The following is an 18,431-nucleotide window of genomic DNA, read 5'->3' on the forward strand; positions in this document are numbered from 1 at the left end:
ATGTCAGCTCTTCAATACCTGGATTCGCTACGCAGTACTCTATCCGATTGGTACACTACGCTTTCAGATCTGTACCAGAGGAAGCTATGGCACCAACTCACTCTCAAACTCGAACAATTCGTCGCACTCGCGGTTTTCCAGGTCTAATTATATATTTATGTTCGGTTGATTGTTAATTGACTGTTTATGGTTTTAATTATGAAATTTAGGTTTAATTGGTTTGTATTAACTTATAGCTTTTGGTTATGACATCATGTAGTGAGTAGTTGATAATTGATCATACTTAGGATATGTGCTACTAATAGAAGAATGTTCATATCAAATTTGTTATGCGGTGCCGTGATATATAGATGCTTGATTTCTAAATGCAAGCTTATAGCGCGATAAATGGAAGAAAGTATCTTGTTGTTTATGTGTTGATGATGATATATTGAACTTGCTTAAAGTATGACTTTATATTACTGTTACTTCTATGTGTGTATCCTTATTCATGAATTTTGTAAGTTCTGCTTTAGATTTTTATTATTATTATTGTGTTGCTTAGCCTTTGTCTTTGTAAGCTCTACATTAGATTTTTAGGCTTCTAAAGTTTGATTTTTGAATTTCTATATTTTAATTTTATGATAAGAAAATAGCGGCCTTCTTGAATCCCTTGTATTCGTAACCAAGTCCACATGAGAAAAGATATCCCCTTTAAATAAGCGTGTTTTGTCTTCTTTAATAATATATCTCTGTATAATTTCGGTTTGGTTGCACAAGATGTTCGTTCGTAACCATGAAGGTAACATCCAACAAATGAAAGTAACTAAAGTTCGTTGAAGACTCTGAATTATTTTTTTCTCACTGTTCTGTGTAGAGACTAATTTTATTTGTTTAAACCTTTTCATCATCTTCATATTTTAAAAACCAAATTACCATGTTAAAGGATAGTAGCATATGGATTTCACACTTCTTATATAGTCATGTCGCTCACTCAGTCTTGCACTTACAGGGTTACATGTAAACTATTTGTAGCTGTTCAAACATACAAATAAGTTCTTTATTAAAAGTTTTTACATTTACGCACATTAAATCCTAACCTTATTTGTATTTCAGGCGGGTGATGCTCTCATACAATTATACCAGAATTTCATAACTGACTTTGAGACTAAGATTAATCTTCTCAAGCTTGCGCATTTTGCTGTTATAGTCTCTCGCCAGTATTCAGAGAAAGAAGCCGCCATCAGCTATCTTGAAGGAGTAATTGAAAAACTCCGAGCTACAAAAGAGACGCGCATAGAGGAACCAATCGTTTATATTAAGATGCAAATAGCCATTTTTAATCTTGAAAAAGGAGATCAAAAGGAGTACAAGAATCTTCTGGATGACGGAAAGAGCACACTTGATAGCATGACTGACTTCGATCCGTCCGTATATGCTAATTATTATTGGGTGACATCTCAGTTACATAAAGCTCGCCAAGAGTTTGCTGAATTCTACAAGAGTTCTCTACTTTATTTAGCATACACCTCGGTTGAATCTCTCTCAGATTCATTTAAATTGGTAAGTTCAAATATTATAAGTTCTAATTGTAAGGTCCTTTTAGAGTTTGGCTGATATTTAGTTTTTGTATCTTACTGGTTTATGCTTTGTGTTTTTAGGATCTTGCATTTGATCTATCTTTATCTGCTTTACTCGGAGACAACATTTACAACTTTGGAGAGTTACTTGCACATCCAATAGTGAGTATATCTCATTACCTTTCGACATGACATTTTAATTATATTCCGTGTGCCACATGTTTTCTATTTTAGCCATGTTTATTACATTAATCATTCTCATATACTAGCCCACATTTAAGTTTGTATCTTTATTATCCAAATACTTTACACTATCCCCATTTTAGCTTCTAACCCTCTATGAGAAAATATATCTTTGTTTAAACACACACTCACATACCAGCATACTTATGTGTGTGTAAAACACCTATAATATAATCACAGAAGTTAAGCATAACTACTGGCTCAAAAAAGTTGATAATTATATACTCATCACTTTGAACATGTGCAGGTTAAAAGTCTTCTAGGGACACAGGTTGAATGGCTCTACTATCTTCTAGAAGCATTCAACAATGGAGATCTTGTTCGTTATCAAGAATTATGCCGTGTTCATGCAGCTTCTCTTAACGCACAACCAGCTTTGGTGGCAAATGAGAAGAAGCTTTTAGAAAAGATCAACATTCTCTGTCTGATGGAAATTATCTTCAGGTTTTTAATCTCTTTGCAAAGTTATTTAATTTTTTTGACTCCAGAAACTGTTTTTAAATACATTTTTTTCTTTCAGTCGACCATCTGAAGACAGAACCATTCCATTGAGCGTCATTGCAGATCGCACAAAACTTACAGTTGAAGATGTTGAATATCTTCTCATGAAGAGTTTATCTGTAAGTCTGCTTTTTCGTAATGTAATAATATTATATTTTCCCAACATTAAAATTGCCATTAATTAAGGAGTTGATATAAGCTATATAATTTTTTAATAATTTTACTATTATTGATATTGTAGGTGCATCTTATTGAGGGGATCGTTGATCAAGTTGAAGGGACAGTTTATGTGTCATGGGTGCAACCAAGAGTTTTGGGAATAAATCAAATAAAGTCTTTGCGTGATCGGTTGGACAACTGGGTCGGGAAAGTACACACGGCTTTGGTATCAGTTGAAGCAGAAACTCCGGATTTAGTTGCATCTTAAGTTGTTTTTGTTTGTAATACTTTCTTGGATAGCTTGTCTTCTAAGTTATCTGGTGAAGTAGATGTAAGATACCTATTTGTTTTCATCTTTAGACTGTTGAGCAACATATGTACCTTTCCCGTTTTATCTGCGCTTTGATAGAATCTTGATGCATCCAACAATCTGCAGTTACAGTTAAATTTCTTTGTTCATTAACAAGTTTCTAATCTGGTTATTGAAATAAATTTTACTTATAGCATATAAAAATGGTGAAATTGCATTTAGATCCCTCCATATAGACAAATCAGCTTATTCTCGCAGGTACGAATTCAATTTGCAACTGCATTTTGAGCTGCTAAACCCAAATAGGAAATCCTAATGTTTTGACTCAACCGAAGCCTGTATCAGCCGGTGGAGAATCAGTTGATACAACAACGAAGGTGAAGTAATTCTGGTCTTTGTAGCGGATGGTGGGTTTCATCTAGAGACATTCATGATCACAAACCAGTAATTCTAGTCTCTGTTGTGGATGAAAGGTTTCAACTAGAAGCACTCATGACAACAAGCCCTAGAGTCGAGGCGTTTCAGTACAACCTTACATTGGATCTTTGTTCTTAGAAGAGTATGACCGTAAGGGCATGAATGGATTGCGCTTCACGTAGAAATGAACATTGTTTTGAAATGATGAGTTATCAGCGGTTGTTATGAGACAGATCTACTTGAAAAGTAGACTTTTTTAGATGAAAGATGATCACAAAATCGAGCCTATAATTCAACATTAAAGGGTTGTCACACTTGCATCAAATTGCTTTCATCAATCTTTGAAAGTTACTAATTAACTGTTTATTTATGTGCTACAGCCAGTTAATTTGTGAAAAATACAACAAAATAACTTATTCTCTTGGTCCTGAATATAATAACAATAATATATTGATCATGAATTGAATAACAAATGGCACGTCACTCGATCTTAACTGATGATATACCCGAAGTGATTTGATTGGTTCTTGGATCAGAATTCTCTATACAAAAACACCACGCGAATCTTCCCTTACCAGCAAGGCCAAGACATTGTGTGAACTCCACGCTTTAGCCAAATAATTACCAGAATCTCCTAAAGTAACTGCAAAGGCAGCATCGAATCCTCCTGCTCCAGGAACACCTTCCAACAGGACTCCATGCATGTTCATGGTAGCATCTAGAAGCTTGGTTTGCGAGTCAGGTTCTGTCTGCAAAACCCGTAAATTACTCGTTAATTCAAGTTGTATAATGCAAGAAAGATGTGACAGTTACAGGGATCCCTGCAGCCATTCCCATCAGCTTCATGTGACTTGTGAGACCTAATGTTAAACATGTCAACCCGAGCTCCAAATAACGCTTTCACTATTTCTTGGCCCACTGCTTCACTGGCTTGCTCAGTTGCTCTACCCACTGTCACAACACGGGGTTTTGAGATCAAACACGATACAAAATAACTAAAAAAAAGTGTTCTATAAAAATTTATAAACTACGTTATCTGATTTATACATGCTGCAACTGTAAATGGCACTTCTATATATTTCCCAATGATCTTCTGCTAATTTACTCAATATATTAAACTGTGCTTCAAGTGTTGTATTTGCCTCTGATAGCCATTTCCATGTATCCAACGAATTTTCGGGGTCAGATTTCTGCCAGTCTTTGGGAGTAGATGATCTCCCCGCACCCGGCTCACCTAGTAACTATAATTTGAAAAACGATTGATTACAAATTAACGGTTGTAAGAAGCCTTTCGTACCATATTGGAAGTTAATCCTAATTAGTTCATATGTGAAAGTTGAAGAGCTACATAAGAAGTTTGAAAGGTAGTATTAGTTATTTAGTTCATTTTGGTACGTTTATTTAGTATGACAAGATTTGAGAGAACTGCAATTTCCGTTCCTGTGGTTTCTTTTTTTACCATTTCTGCCCAACTTTTTTTTTTGGTCGTTTTCGTCATCGTGGTTTCATTTTCTTAACATTTCAGTCTAAATCACTAACTCCGTTAGTTTTTGTCTGTAATGTTGGTATAAAATGACAAAAATATCCTTATAATTAAATAGAGTAAATTGTCATTTTCATCCCTGTTTTTGTCATATCCGTCCAAAATAAACTTATTTCTAGCCATTTCCTCCCTGTAATCGTCCAAAATAATATGTAAGAGTTAGGATAAGGGCCACCAGACCACGTGTTAAATGGTGTTGATATGTAAACATAAAATAACATAAGTAGGAGATCCCATTATTATTCATCCATTTACCAGATTCAAGGAAAACTTGATCCTCTTATGGTCCTACTTTCACTACAAGAAAAATATAGGGACAAAACTTATAGGGACTACACAAATTGTTTCTATAGTTTATACTATTGGAACAACATGTTGTCTCTATAGGATATTCCTTTGGATAGAGGTACGGTGTGCCTACATCCCACCCTCCCCAGACCCTACTTATAGCTTTGCTGTCGGTGGGATTTTAATGGGCATGATTGATTGATTGAAGTTTTGTAACTCTATAGAAAGGACATGTGGTCTCCATAGGGTAAAAATAATTTCTTTTTTATTTTTCTTAATTCAAGTTTGATGAAAACAAAATATTAAAAAAATGCTATAACTTGTGGAGACAATATGTTGTCTCTACAACATTTTATATTCATATATATTTTATGATTTTCTTTTAATAATGATCAAAATAAACGAAAATAAAAAAATATCAAAATATTATAACTTGTAGAGACAACAAGTTGTGCCTATAAAGTTTAAGTGAAAAAAATTTATATTTATTAAGCGGTAGAATTTCCCACCATTTCAAAAAAACAATATTAAAAAATAATCTACTCTGTAGAGACAACATGTTGTTTCTATAGGCCAAATTAATCTTTTGAGATTTTATTAAAAAAATATATATACTGAAACTTATTGAGACAACATGTCGTTTCTAAAAAGTTTGACTAGTGAAATTTAGGCGCTAAAATTTCCCACCAATCCACCAAATTAATATTTTCAAACTTAATAGAAAAAATATTTATCATATAAACTATAAAGACGGTAATCGTCTCTAAAGGGTTTTATAATAAATCGTTTTTTGTTATTAGTTGATTGGTAAATATCAACAACTTTATAAAAAATTCACATAACATTAGACATAACTAAAGATGTTCAATTGAATTAAACCAGCAATATGAATGTGTTAAGTGTTCGTCTTTCATGACTATGTGTTTGTGTATGTTCGATTGAATCACACGAGTAATCTAAAACCATTGACCAAACTCAAGAACTCGAATATCCAAAGTAAGTATGGGATACACTAGTCTAGAAACCTTATTCACGAAGAAGAATGATGCTCAACTAGAACTAGTAGAAGGTGAGTTGATGACGGTTTCCCAATGAGATCTCCTGATTTCACAATACTTTCACAAAGTCAAGAATCTGTGGCGCGAGATTGGATAACTCGATCCATAGTCTTAAGTTAGTGATGCTCGTGTGAAGCTGATACTCATCCACTTTTAAGGCTAGAGTATCGCAACTTTGTTACAGCTATCCAAGGGTAGGAGACCCAACCTAGTATTACATAGTTTGAAATATCCCCATGAGACAAGAAGCGTGACACTGCCCATTTCGGTAGGTTCATCGCGTAGCGCTACACCGCCCATTTTTCAGATATATTCATACCCACTGCGTATCACGATGGTCTTGTGTTTTATCAGTTGCGATGCACGACAGCCAACTGAAAATTATTTTCTCGTTTTTTCGTACCGGTTCTTGTCGTACGTATTTGGGTGTTGCTTTCTAATTATTTTGGGAATACCTTTGGTCCTTCAACTTTTGAAAGTTGGCAAAAGTAGCGTGAAAGTTTCAGGATGTTACATTAAAACAGTTAGCCGGGTGTCGATTAAAACCGAGATCGAAACCTTGTATGTCAAGTATAAGAAGAATGATCGGTTCCATTACAATCAGAACTGTAATGGTGAGAAAGACAGGGGTACGTACTAGGATAACAAGAAACATGACCGCCCCGATAATAAATAACGAAACATAGGCTGAGATGACAACTCTAAAGAATCTTGTCGTACGTATTTGGGTGTTGGTTTCTAATTATTTTGGGAACACCTTTGGTCCTTCAACTTTTGAAAGTTGGCAAAAGTGGCGTGAAAGTTGACAGATAGATCAGAGAAAAATAATCAAGATACTAAACGAAGCGACTTCCGTATAGGTGCAATATTTGTTGATGAAAAGGGCATATGGCTAAAGACGGTCAGCAACCTAACGAGCAAATAAGCATGTTTGTTGTTAGAGAAATAGAATCTAGGATGTGGAGACGAATATGGCCGAGGTTTTACGAAAATATGCACCCGTCATCGAATCAAAACCGAACTTTTTAGATGAATGGTTTCAAGTAGGCTCCTGTTAGTGGATAAGTTGCGAAATAGTGCCACAGTCGAATTAATTGAAGGCAACCTTAGAATCATTTACTATGATTTGGAATATAGATGATGAGGGAAATTGTGGTAGAAGAAGAATGTACGGAAGCAGATGATCAAGATGTGACCGTGATAGTAATCATAACTGAACAAGACGTGAAAGAAACCGTGTTGGATAAAGTGAACGAGGAGGTAGCTTGTGTAACGTGTTTATAAAAATAATGAATGGACATAAACAGTTATTTAACGAATAAACACGAACACAAAATTTTGTTTGATAAAGTGTTCATGAACTACCCAATTTTGTTCGAAAAAACCTAACGGTCGAGAACATAAACAAAATCTTATCTAATTTAATTCAAAGTACAATTATCTTTTTGTTGGATTGTTTAACTTTTTGTTGGATTGTTTAACTTTCCAGTTGGTTTAAGACTAAAGGTGTTGTCGGGTTCTGTTTCTTGAGGCGACCCGTAGGTAAGCCTAAGCTTGCCTTATTCATCGTGTTTTCTTGAGTATGGCTGATGTGTCACATTTCGTTGGTTGCTATCTTGATTTGAGTTATTATCTGAGGTAATAAACGACTAGCTAACTGTTATCTTCTGTTTTTTAATTCAGTTATTGTTGATTTTGCATTTTGTTAAAACCTTGAATCTGTTTTTAACTAACTAATTTGTAGGTTGCTCGTGGTATCACACTACCCACCGGGTCAGCTAACTTGTATACCGTGAGTCAAGACGAGATGGTGCGAGTTTGGTATTGTCATTCTGGACAGATTTACCTTAATAATTTGTTTAGTTTGAATTTGATTACTTTATGGTTTTTTTTTTTGGGTTTTGTAGTGTGCAGAGGTTATTAAACTGTGGTGTTAAGTGGGGTGTATGCTGAGTGAAGGTTCACGAATTTATGTGGGTTTGCCTGATTTTGTTAAGAGTAAGTGATTTAGTGTTGTTTATGTGTTATTTAGTTTTTTTTTATTATGTTACAATTTGTTATAGCCATTAAATCTGCAAACTTATGCCGAGTTGTAGTTTTTCACTAATCATGTAAGCTTTTGGACAAAATTAGATTGATCACTCTTACTAATGAGGAGGTACTTGATGAAGGTATTAAATATTACAAGCTAAACTTTATTATTATATTATATCGGTATTATTTGTATTTGTAACACTTAGGATATTATGGTTGTTCTTAACCTTAGGTTAGATAGACACGGTGGATGGCTGGGTGCTTACCGTTATAACCGGTTATTAAAGACCGTCAAACGGTGTAACCATCATCAACACACCATTTCGTTTAGTATATATATGAAACCATTGCAAACGATTATGTAACCAACATATTATATTAGTCAATAATATCCATTTTTGGTCTATCATTTTGTGCATTAACTGTTATATGAACATACAATTTAAACACACAATTACGATGACAACGATTATGATACCGGCTTCCGCTAACAGAAAGTTCTAATTAAATTTGACTGTAATTTGATGAATTGCAGGCTAATAAGACAATTTCCTAACAAAAACTCAAAACTGCCACTACATGCAGCATAACATGGGAGGTAAAAATAGGTAGTAGAATATCAATGTTTGATATTATAATTTTATTGTGTGTAGGTAGTAGACTACCAAGAAGCATTAAGTAGAATACCAAGGTGCGTACAGGTTTCAATTTGTTTCCTTTACACTTTGAAGTAATTAACTAGAGGTTATAAAATGAGCACACACATCTAACGGATTACGGGTGTGACAAAAAAGGACAATGACATCAACATTTACTATAAGAAAGCATCAATCCATGTTTATATAGAAACTTACACGCCTGTCGTAGCGCGCAGCAACACACGGGTTAAACCAAAGAAGCATTTTAGGCAGAGGCTAGTTTTGCAGTGCTCTCATTATAGTTTTGCAAAGAAGCTTTCTAGATAGAGGTTAGTTTGCCCAATATTGGTTGAATTATAGTATTTTGTTTGTTTTGAACAGATGTATGCTGAACTCAAATGCTATTCCCACTTGTGCCAACAAGAGACTCATTTTCTGCAAGCGGAAGTTATTGCGCACGAAATGACAGAAGATGGAAGTTGAACTTTCACCACTCTTGTTGCATTATACAAGACGCCTAATGGCTTATTCAAGGGTGAGAAATCTATATCATTATATATATACTTGCGAGTTTTCATAATTTCTATTTCTCATTGTAGATAAATCACAAATGATATTGTATATTGATTGTGTATCTAATATAGTTTTATTGACCTGAAAATTATATTATTTCCATTATAACATCTTATTTGGTTGAAGTGATTTATTATATTTGGGTTTGTAGTGTTTTAGCAGGTTTAAATTTGTTTGATTTATTGGGATTTTCTGGTTTAAAAACTGGATTTTTTTATAATTTTTATAAGACCTATAGAGACAACATGTTGTCTCTATAATGTTGTCTCTATAGGTTAAAATATTTTTTTCACATAAAACTTATAGGGACTACATATCGTTCCTACAAAATTTCCAGAATTTTTATTTTTTTATTTATTTCAAATCTATTGGGACGACATGTTGTTCTTATAGACTGAAAATATATTTTTTTATTATATGCTTATTGGGAGGACATGTCGTCACTAAAAGTTTATCTATGGAGACGACACTTATAGAGACGACCTAAGGACCTGTCGGTACCAGCCTCTAGTGACAAAACTTTTGGGAACAACATGTCGTCCCTATAGCCTTTTGAGGCCTATAGAGACAACATGTTGTCCCTACAGGCTAAAAGCACTTGGTCTCTACATGTGTATTTTCTTGTAGTGATTTCCCTTTAACACATCAGCAACCACTTCTACTGGTGGCATAGCTCTCATTGCGTTCTGCAATTACATACACGTGGATATATGTGTGTATACAAAATAATATTAAGCTACAAAAGAAGGAAATAATATGGACCCTTAGATTAATGTATTGGCTAAGATTATAAAATATAAATGATGACACTTTTGTAATTAAGTGAAACTTATATAAGGTTGTTGGAAGGGTAAAAGAGAGATTTTCCCTTGTACGTGTTGACATTTTTCTTCATTAAATGCTAATTCGATCATTATTTAAACGTAAATAACTTTTTCACACGACACTATTGTTTTTAAATTACACCATTTAAAAATTTTAATTGGTATACATATTTTCTTTCTTCAAGTATTGTGTTGTTTTTCGTAAAACTGTGTTGTTTTCCATTGGTGAAACTGTGTTATTTTACCACTTATAATTCTGTTATTTTACTGCATAACCATGCGGCTATACAATTATAAGGAACATGGGTTATTTTAACATTATAATGGTATTCACACAATTATGAATAGTAAAACAACATAATTATAAAAGGGAAACCAACACATATTCTTGAAAGGAAAATAATACAACAAAATTTCTAAAACTTCCCTTACAAAAGAAGTTTCTGCAGTAAATCCTTCTTCTTGTTATCAGGTGTTGCATATTCCACAAAATGTTATACTGAGAAACAAAACCATATGTTATTAGCGGGCAAAATGGGCAACTTTTGGTACAAGAGGGTTGACTAGAAACATTTGGTCTATGTTACAATACTTGCCTTGATGTGCACTGAAGACTAAAGTGCTTTAATGACATTTTGTACATGGTTTCTCGGCCTGTTTGAGGAGAAGTTAACTTCACATCCGTCCATAACTGAAAAACGACACATTATGAAACAATATATTTTCATCATAGTAATTGGAATCATACAACTAATGTAAGTGACAGTTGAACTAATAAGAGAAAAATACACACCCAAGCCCAACTGTCTGGCCTAAGCTCATCATAAAGTGGTTTAATAATCACATAAAATCGAGCATTTGTATCTCTCTAAAATTAAGTAACCTCCCGTAATCAGAACTTTTCCAGGAGCAGATGCAATCCTAACAAAGAATAATCAGAAAACAAACTTATAGATTGTTATAAAAAAGAAGCATAAACTAACTATATTTTCTAGCTAGTTCTGTTTTCAGAAGTCACATATGCCAAAACTAACATTTTTTTGATTCAAAACTGATATAATAACAAGTAGGGATATGAACCGAACGTTCGACGAACCATTTTGAACTATTCAGCGAGAACGTTCGTGTAATAAATGAACAAAAACGAACAAGAAATTCGTTCGATTAACTAAATGAACGAACACGAACAAGGGCCATGTTGATTAATTGTGTTTATGGACGTTAGATAGTGTGTTCGTTTATGTTTGTTCATTAAAGGCTTAAAATATTTTTTAATGACTTTTCTAATCTTATCATATAGATTTAGGCAAAAATATTAACCATAAAACAAAAATATATATGAGTATTATGTGACTAATTTATAAGTAAAATTAAAATATGAACAAGAATGTCAAAAAAAAAAAAAAACAACACAAATATGGTAGCCTGACCAAATTAACCATTGCACTGCCAAAATAAAACATTATTTTAGTTCATTTGGGTTCATGAACTGTTCACGAACAAGTTCATTTCCTTAATGAATGAACACGAACAATAATATTGTACAGTTGGGTATTTGTGAACCATTTGCAGTTCGATTTGTTACAGCCCTAGCCAAAAGTATCATTTCTTGTTTCAAAACTAATATATAATAAGAAGTAATATGTAGAAAATGAAGATAACATATATAGTGCATTGTTAAAGGTGACAATACTTACACTGCCATTTGCTTCTAAAATGTATGTTGTCAACCAGAGCTGTTACAGTGGAGATCTATATCAAATCAACCAATCAGTGAATATAATACTTGAACCACAATGGTGCCCCAGCATAGTATGATTCACTAATATCCATAAAAGTTTAAAATGGGCAGTGAAGGTGTGTAAAGGATCTCTAGCTTCAAATGTTATAAAAAACTGATGACGGATTGATACCTGGAAAAGAAAACAAGTAGTTGAGGACAGGAGTACGTGTTGGCTTCTTATTTCTGTTTATGATAAACATAGTCAGATACATTGATCATAATCTTAATGTCGTTTAAGATGTTTTAGTGTAGTTTCGGCCCTAAAGGTAAACTTACATAAAAGTACGTACACTTCGCTTATATATCTTGGTCTCCCTATCGGTTCAAGCTTTATAAATTCATTGAAGGACTAAAACAAGCGTTGAGGAGTTGGAATCTCTGTTTTGATAAGATAATCAACGAATATGGATTTATTAAATAGGAAAATGAGCCTTGTATTTATATGAAGACTAGTAGAAGGAGCACTTGATGAGTTGATGACATATTACTTATTGGAAACCACATTCCAACCTTCAAAGATATGAAATCTTCGTTGAAAAAGTATATTGCAATGAAAGATTTAGGAGAAGCCGTATATATTCTTGAAATATCAAGATCTATAAGGAAATATCCAAATGGCTCATTCGCTAAGGTCAAATATCCATTGTCCATACTATTATTTAAAATAGATATAACTAAAAGAGTATAAATATGAAGAAAAACTTAATGGATTGACATTGATAGCTATCGAGAAAGAAATATTAAAAAGTCTAAGTATGAAGGGTTGAGTACTACAAAATTGAATACTAGAAGAACTTCGCAATTCGTGTAAGCTATTTGAAACAAATCATTTTGCTACAATAGTATTGTTTTGTTTTGATGTTATCACACTTATCTTTATATATTAGGGGCCATCTTTTATACCCAGGGTCATTAAGTGTCAACACACTCCTAGGAAAGGCCTCTGCTTAAGTTAAAGTGCATACATTGATTAGGTTATCGAACGCTTCTCAATGCAAGATGCTAAGAGGGCTTCTTCCTCATATCATATCCTAGTATGAATGAGGAGATTACAAATGTGACGATTATTCCATATGCTTCGGCAATTGGATCCATCACATACGCCATGCTGTGCACTAGAGTAGACGAAACATATACTCTCAGCATGACAAGCCGTTATCAACATAATCCTTGACAAATCATTGGATTGTTATCAAGAACATCCTAAATATTTCTGGAGGGCTAAGGACATGCTCTTGGTGTATGATGGAGTGGAAGATCTTACTACATGTGAGATGCTATACAGATGCAAGCTTTCAAATTGACCATGACAATTCATGATCACAATCGAAATATGTGTTCATTGTTAATGGTGGAGCAATCACTTGGAGAAGTTCCAACCAAAAGGTAGTCGCAACTTGCACACTCTGGTTTTATTTTAGGATTTATTATGTCATTTATTTATTAATCTATTCAAGAGGTGAGACCCATTAGTTTTATTCAAGAATTTATTTCTAATTTTTAATATCAAGGGCATTTTAGTCAAATCACAAGGATCATTATGTTAATGATGGTATTTTGGTCATTTTACACTAACTTAACCTAGCATAACCAATGTTGTTACTGTTAGGGCACGGAAATTTGACACTATGGATACGTTATCCTGAAATATGTTCTTGGATCAGTAATCCTTAGTCAGATCCTGTCAGGATCAAGGATTCTCAGTATATTTTATTTACTAACGATTGTTTCTCATGTATAGTCTTATATTTGATATATATAACGGCTCCAAGACTTATTCCACCGGATATCTCGCTAGTGGACTTGTCAAACACGTGGTCAAATGGCTGTAACACGTTTAGTGGGGATAATGACGGATTTATAGGACTTCTTGTTGAGTCACAAATAACTGAGTGCTGAGGATATGTTATTCTTGAAGACGTGTCTTGATCAATTATCCTTCTGAAGAGTTCCAGAGCTATGCCAGGATCAAGGATCCTCAGTAATTGGTGTTGTTAACGGTTGTTTCTTATATAAAGGTAGATATTTATCAAGTGCAACGGCTCTAAGACGTGGTCTACCTAATATTTCGCTACAAGTCACCTCCAACACGTGGTCAAGAGTGAAGACTAAGCTAGTGGGAGTAGTGCCATGAAAATAGGACTAGTTGTTAGTTATTATTTTCTTTAAATAACGAGTTTATGATCAAATTAGGGCACATTGATTCACTTACTGCACACATAATCATAAACTCCACCCTTGTAAACCTATTTTTTCATTAATAAAGTGGTGATAGAAGATTTGTCATCACCCGGGGTTTTTTTCCTTTGATCTGAACAAGATCAAGGGGTTTTTTCTCGCAACAAATCTCGGTGTTCTTCATTATTTCGTTCATACAATCGTTGTTAATATCATAGCACTATACCTCACATTTACATATTTGGATACATTATCCTTAGCATATTTTTGTCCAAAACAGTTACTAAGTTTGACCGAAATGATAAGTTTTAAAAATCTTAAGGTAGGAAAGTAATACATTTGACTAAGGTAAATAATAGTTGACTCATTTTGAAAACAATTTTAATTAGGCGTACCTCGAATTTGGGTGCTGCTAAACGTACCCCCCAGTTATACCATTTTCACTAAATATACACACCCCCTAGACTTATTACATTAATTACTATTAGCTCTTAACATTATTTATATACATATTAGTCCCTACAAAATTTTTTTAACTTGATAATCTCCACTACATATATCAAATTAAAAAATATCAAGTATTACTATTAATTTATTTTTTTAGTATTAATATTGTAAATATTTATAATATATTTTTTTGAATTTTAATATTATATATATTTATAATATCCTTATTTTACCTCTTTATCTTTTACAAAATAAGTCTGGAACCCTAAACCCTAAACCCGAAAACCTAAACCCTAAACCCAAACCCTAAAACCGATACCTGAAACCCGAAACCCTAAACCCAAAAACCTAAACTCTAAACCCGAAAACCTAAACCCTAAACCCAAACCCTAAACCCTAAACCCGAACCATAAACCCTAAAACCGAAACCCGAAATCATAAAAAAAGAAAACACAACTTGTAAAAAAAATAATCTAAAATCCATAATTTTGTGCTAATTTGTTAATTATATGATTTCAAGGGGTAATATGAAAGTTGGTTTTTTCAAAGGGAAGGGGGTATGACAAGCAACCAGGGGGGTACGTTTAGCCTGACCCCTCGAATTTTTTTAGAAGTATGACTTGTTTCAAACATTTAATCACATGGTACGTTGGATATTATTTTTAATCACGGGAAGGATTTTCTACATAATGATTAAATGTGTTTATTAAACAATTCAAATATCAAGGCTATAAGGTATACTCTTAGCTCCACATAAGCACCACATCACTCATTTTTCTTTCTTTCACTCTATCTCGCCCAAAGAAAATTGTTTAATCCATTTAACTTCATCACACTCCTATTAAATGTTAAAATAATATATCGTTATTTTCCTTTTAACCCGTGATAAACATAATCCATGAACATTTTTAACAAATCTAACACAAATGATGAGGAGTGGTTTAATCAATCTTTAAAATGTCATGTCATATTAGTTTATGTTAGGTTACCCATATTCTAAGAGTATGATTAGTATTGTTAGACTATGTGTAGTGAAGGGGCTACAAATTGGGCGAATTGCGAAACGTGACGCCCAATCAGCAAAGGGTAGGAATTTGTTTTTAGGGTGTAGGAGCATCTCCAATGGGAGAGTGCTTAACCATATTATGTCCTACTTGGAGGAGAGAGAGAGTCTACATGGAGGAGAGAGGGGCCAAGTGGAAAAGAGAGAGGATGAAGGGTGTTGGAAATTCAATACGGTTTTGTAAAGAAAAAGTAAGAAAAGCGGAGAAAGAAGAAGGGTTTGAGTGGGGTAGTGGATAAGTAGAAGAGAGAGAGATGGTTTGTGTTTCAAACATCTCATTCCTATTGTGGATGCCCTAATGGTGTTGTATCCCCTCCAGTGCCACGTCACCATTTTTTATTGTTTTATTTTGTAATTAAACTAAACAAACAAAAACCATTTAAGTTATTAAAATTTATTAAATTAACTAAATAAAAGATAAATAAATTATAATCAAAATAAAAAAAACACACCAAAATATACAATAAAAAATGCATATAAAAATACTAATCTATTCGTTATCTTCGTCCTTGTCCTCGTCTTCTTCTTCGTTCTCCTCCTCTTATTCGTATTCCTCTGCGTCTTCGTCTTCTACTTCAACGGGACGATTATCCACACGTGTTGAACCAAGTTCGCCTTAAGTTGGTTATGAATCTCACTTGATGTGAGCTCGTGAATGTTTTGCATTCGTTGCTCTGCGGTTGGTTCAGGGAACTATTCTGGAACACTTCCTGGTATATAGTGTTCACATATTGCTTTGCAAGTGTCTTCTAAAATCATATTATGCAATATGATACACGTATACATGGCATCGCTCATTTTTGCCATCGTCCATACACGACGTGGGGTTTTCACATAATGCCAACTTTTTTTTAGAACACCGAAACACCTCTCAATATCCTTTCGCGCGGACTCTTGCTTCTTCTTAAAGTATTCCCTGTTTTCTTCGACCGGGTCTTGAAACGTTTTGACGATGATCGAGTACTCTGGATACATCCCATCTCCCAAATAGTATCCGTGACGATTGAAGGTATCGTTGGCATAAAACGGTAAGACCGGTATGCTACGGCTGATGTAATACTATAGCACGGGGGACACGTTGAGAACGTTTATGTCGTTGTTTGACCCGACGGAGTCGAAGTTGGCCGACCAAATCCAAAGGTCGTGTGAACAAATGGCTTGAAGACTAACCGTTGGTACTCCATGGACACCACGAGTTTATTGACCTCGCCATGCGGTTTGACAGTTGCCCCACTCCCAATGCATGCAATCTGTACTCCCGATCATGCCGAGAAAAGAATTTGTTTGAAGTTGGAATCCTCAAATAACGACCAACGTATAAATGTATTATTCCTTACAAATAAATTATTAAAAAAATTTTATATTAAAAACAGTAATTAATGTAAACAATTTAAATTTTACCGATGCAAAAATTCTCTAATGAGTCTCGCGTCGTTTTCTCAACCATCTTTAAATACTCGTCGTTGATGTCGGTCGTGTTACCGCATGCGAGGATGCGTAGCGCCGAAGTACACTTTTGGATGGCGGTGAATCCTAAATATCCTATTGCGTAGGGTTTTTGTTGAAAATACGTATACTCTCGCTCCAAATCTCCCACGATGCGCAAAAATAAACACTTAGACATCCGAAAACGACTTCTAAATGTAGCGTCGTTAATTGTAGGTGTTTCGTTGAAGTAGTCCTTCATCAAACGATCGTTCGCTTCGTTACGATCCCGATGGATATACGATTGCCTACGTGGCAACGAAGAGCTAGTAGAGTCAGACACTATCTTATTGGCGACGGCCCGCATTGTGATTATGACCTCTTCTGTCTCCTCCAACGCTCGTTGTTGCCTTTGACAAATTCTCTGACTCTTCTTAATTACTTGATCCCAAATTTCGGAAGAGTTCAGGGAATCCGGGGAATCCATTTTGAGATAGTATGAAATGAAAATGTAAAGAAGTATGAACTGGTGAAAATGGTTGAATTAGTTTGGTATTTTGATATACATCTCGAATCTCTTGTAAAGTTATGTATATTTAAGGTTTTAAGTTCGGTTTAGTTCGTGTTTTGTTCATTTTTTATTAATTTAGGTTTTGAGTCAAGTTTATTATATATTTATCATGTTTTAAATCTTTTGGTGTCTTGCATGTTAAACCCTAATTCTTTCTATTATTTCATGTGAGGTTTAAGTTCGTTTTTGCTCATCAATGGTTACATGATTAGTTCACTTAGTGTTTTGATTTGTTTTTGTATAGATGGTGGCTTGTGATTCAAGGAAAAAGAAGGCCTAGAAGTTTCTTATGGTTGCTTGGAAGCTAAGGAGGAGTTCTAGCATGATTGAGCAATAAAATAAAAAGAAAAATTCGTGGCCCCGTCCATGCACGCCGCGCCGCGCGGCCAGGGAGAGCTAGCTTGGTCGCGCGGCGCCTTCAGCCACTGTTTCCAGCAATCCTTGCAAAAAAGGCCCAGCATGCACTTTATAAACATGTTGATGCAACCTTGGCCGAAATCATCACTTGTTCCAGCCGTTTTTAGAGAGAGAAGCCAAGAGATTGAAGGTTTTTTTTTAGGTTGATTACATTAGAGAACAAGAAGCTTTTATTCAATCAATCAAGGAATGAGTTTTAAGGGTTTTATCGCTCCACTTTCTTCGTTCTTGTTATTTATCATGATTCTCTTTTGTTTTCTTTGGTTGGGATTATTTTTTAGAATGATTCTAGGCTAGACTTCATGTCTACCTAGGTTTGATGAACATGTATGGACTTGATTCTTGCTTTGGACGATTTTTTTGATTATGGTTTCGTTATATTAATAGTAAAGACTTCTAT

The 18,431-nt window shown here is 34.2% G+C and overlaps 1 protein-coding gene and 1 pseudogene across 1 annotated transcript; one reads left to right on the forward strand and one right to left on the reverse strand.

Moving 5' to 3' along the window:
* On the forward strand, positions 1-2,896 carry LOC143635205 (26S proteasome non-ATPase regulatory subunit 13 homolog A-like). Its single transcript, XM_077103089.1, has 6 exons — positions 1-141; positions 1,096-1,542; positions 1,641-1,721; positions 2,050-2,246; positions 2,323-2,422; positions 2,545-2,896. Exons 1-6 carry the CDS (start codon positions 1-3, stop codon positions 2,728-2,730), a joined length of 1,152 nt encoding a protein of 383 aa, XP_076959204.1. The 3' UTR covers positions 2,731-2,896.
* Positions 2,897-3,669: 773 nt separating this feature from the next.
* Positions 3,670-13,037, reverse strand: LOC143635222 (phosphomevalonate kinase, peroxisomal-like; annotated as a pseudogene).
* Positions 13,038-18,431: the final 5,394 nt, after the last annotated feature.

This window comes from Bidens hawaiensis, unplaced genomic scaffold (assembly GCF_021521415.1).
Source record: "Bidens hawaiensis isolate Kalapana, Puna unplaced genomic scaffold, B.hawaiensis_p1.1 tig00007413_1, whole genome shotgun sequence".
Lineage (NCBI taxonomy): Eukaryota > Viridiplantae > Streptophyta > Magnoliopsida > Asterales > Asteraceae > Bidens > Bidens hawaiensis.

Bases quoted from the DNA above. Each gene is read 5' to 3' on its own strand.
- LOC143635205 (XM_077103089.1), top strand. From the start codon at position 1: ATGTCAGCTCTTCAATACCTGGATTCGCTACGCAGTACTCTATCCGAT. The intron at 1,722-2,049 runs GTGAGTATATCT...GAACATGTGCAG, and splicing joins AGTTACTTGCACATCCAATA to GTTAAAAGTCTTCTAGGGAC. The intron at 2,247-2,322 runs GTTTTTAATCTC...TTTTTCTTTCAG, and splicing joins CTGATGGAAATTATCTTCAG to TCGACCATCTGAAGACAGAA.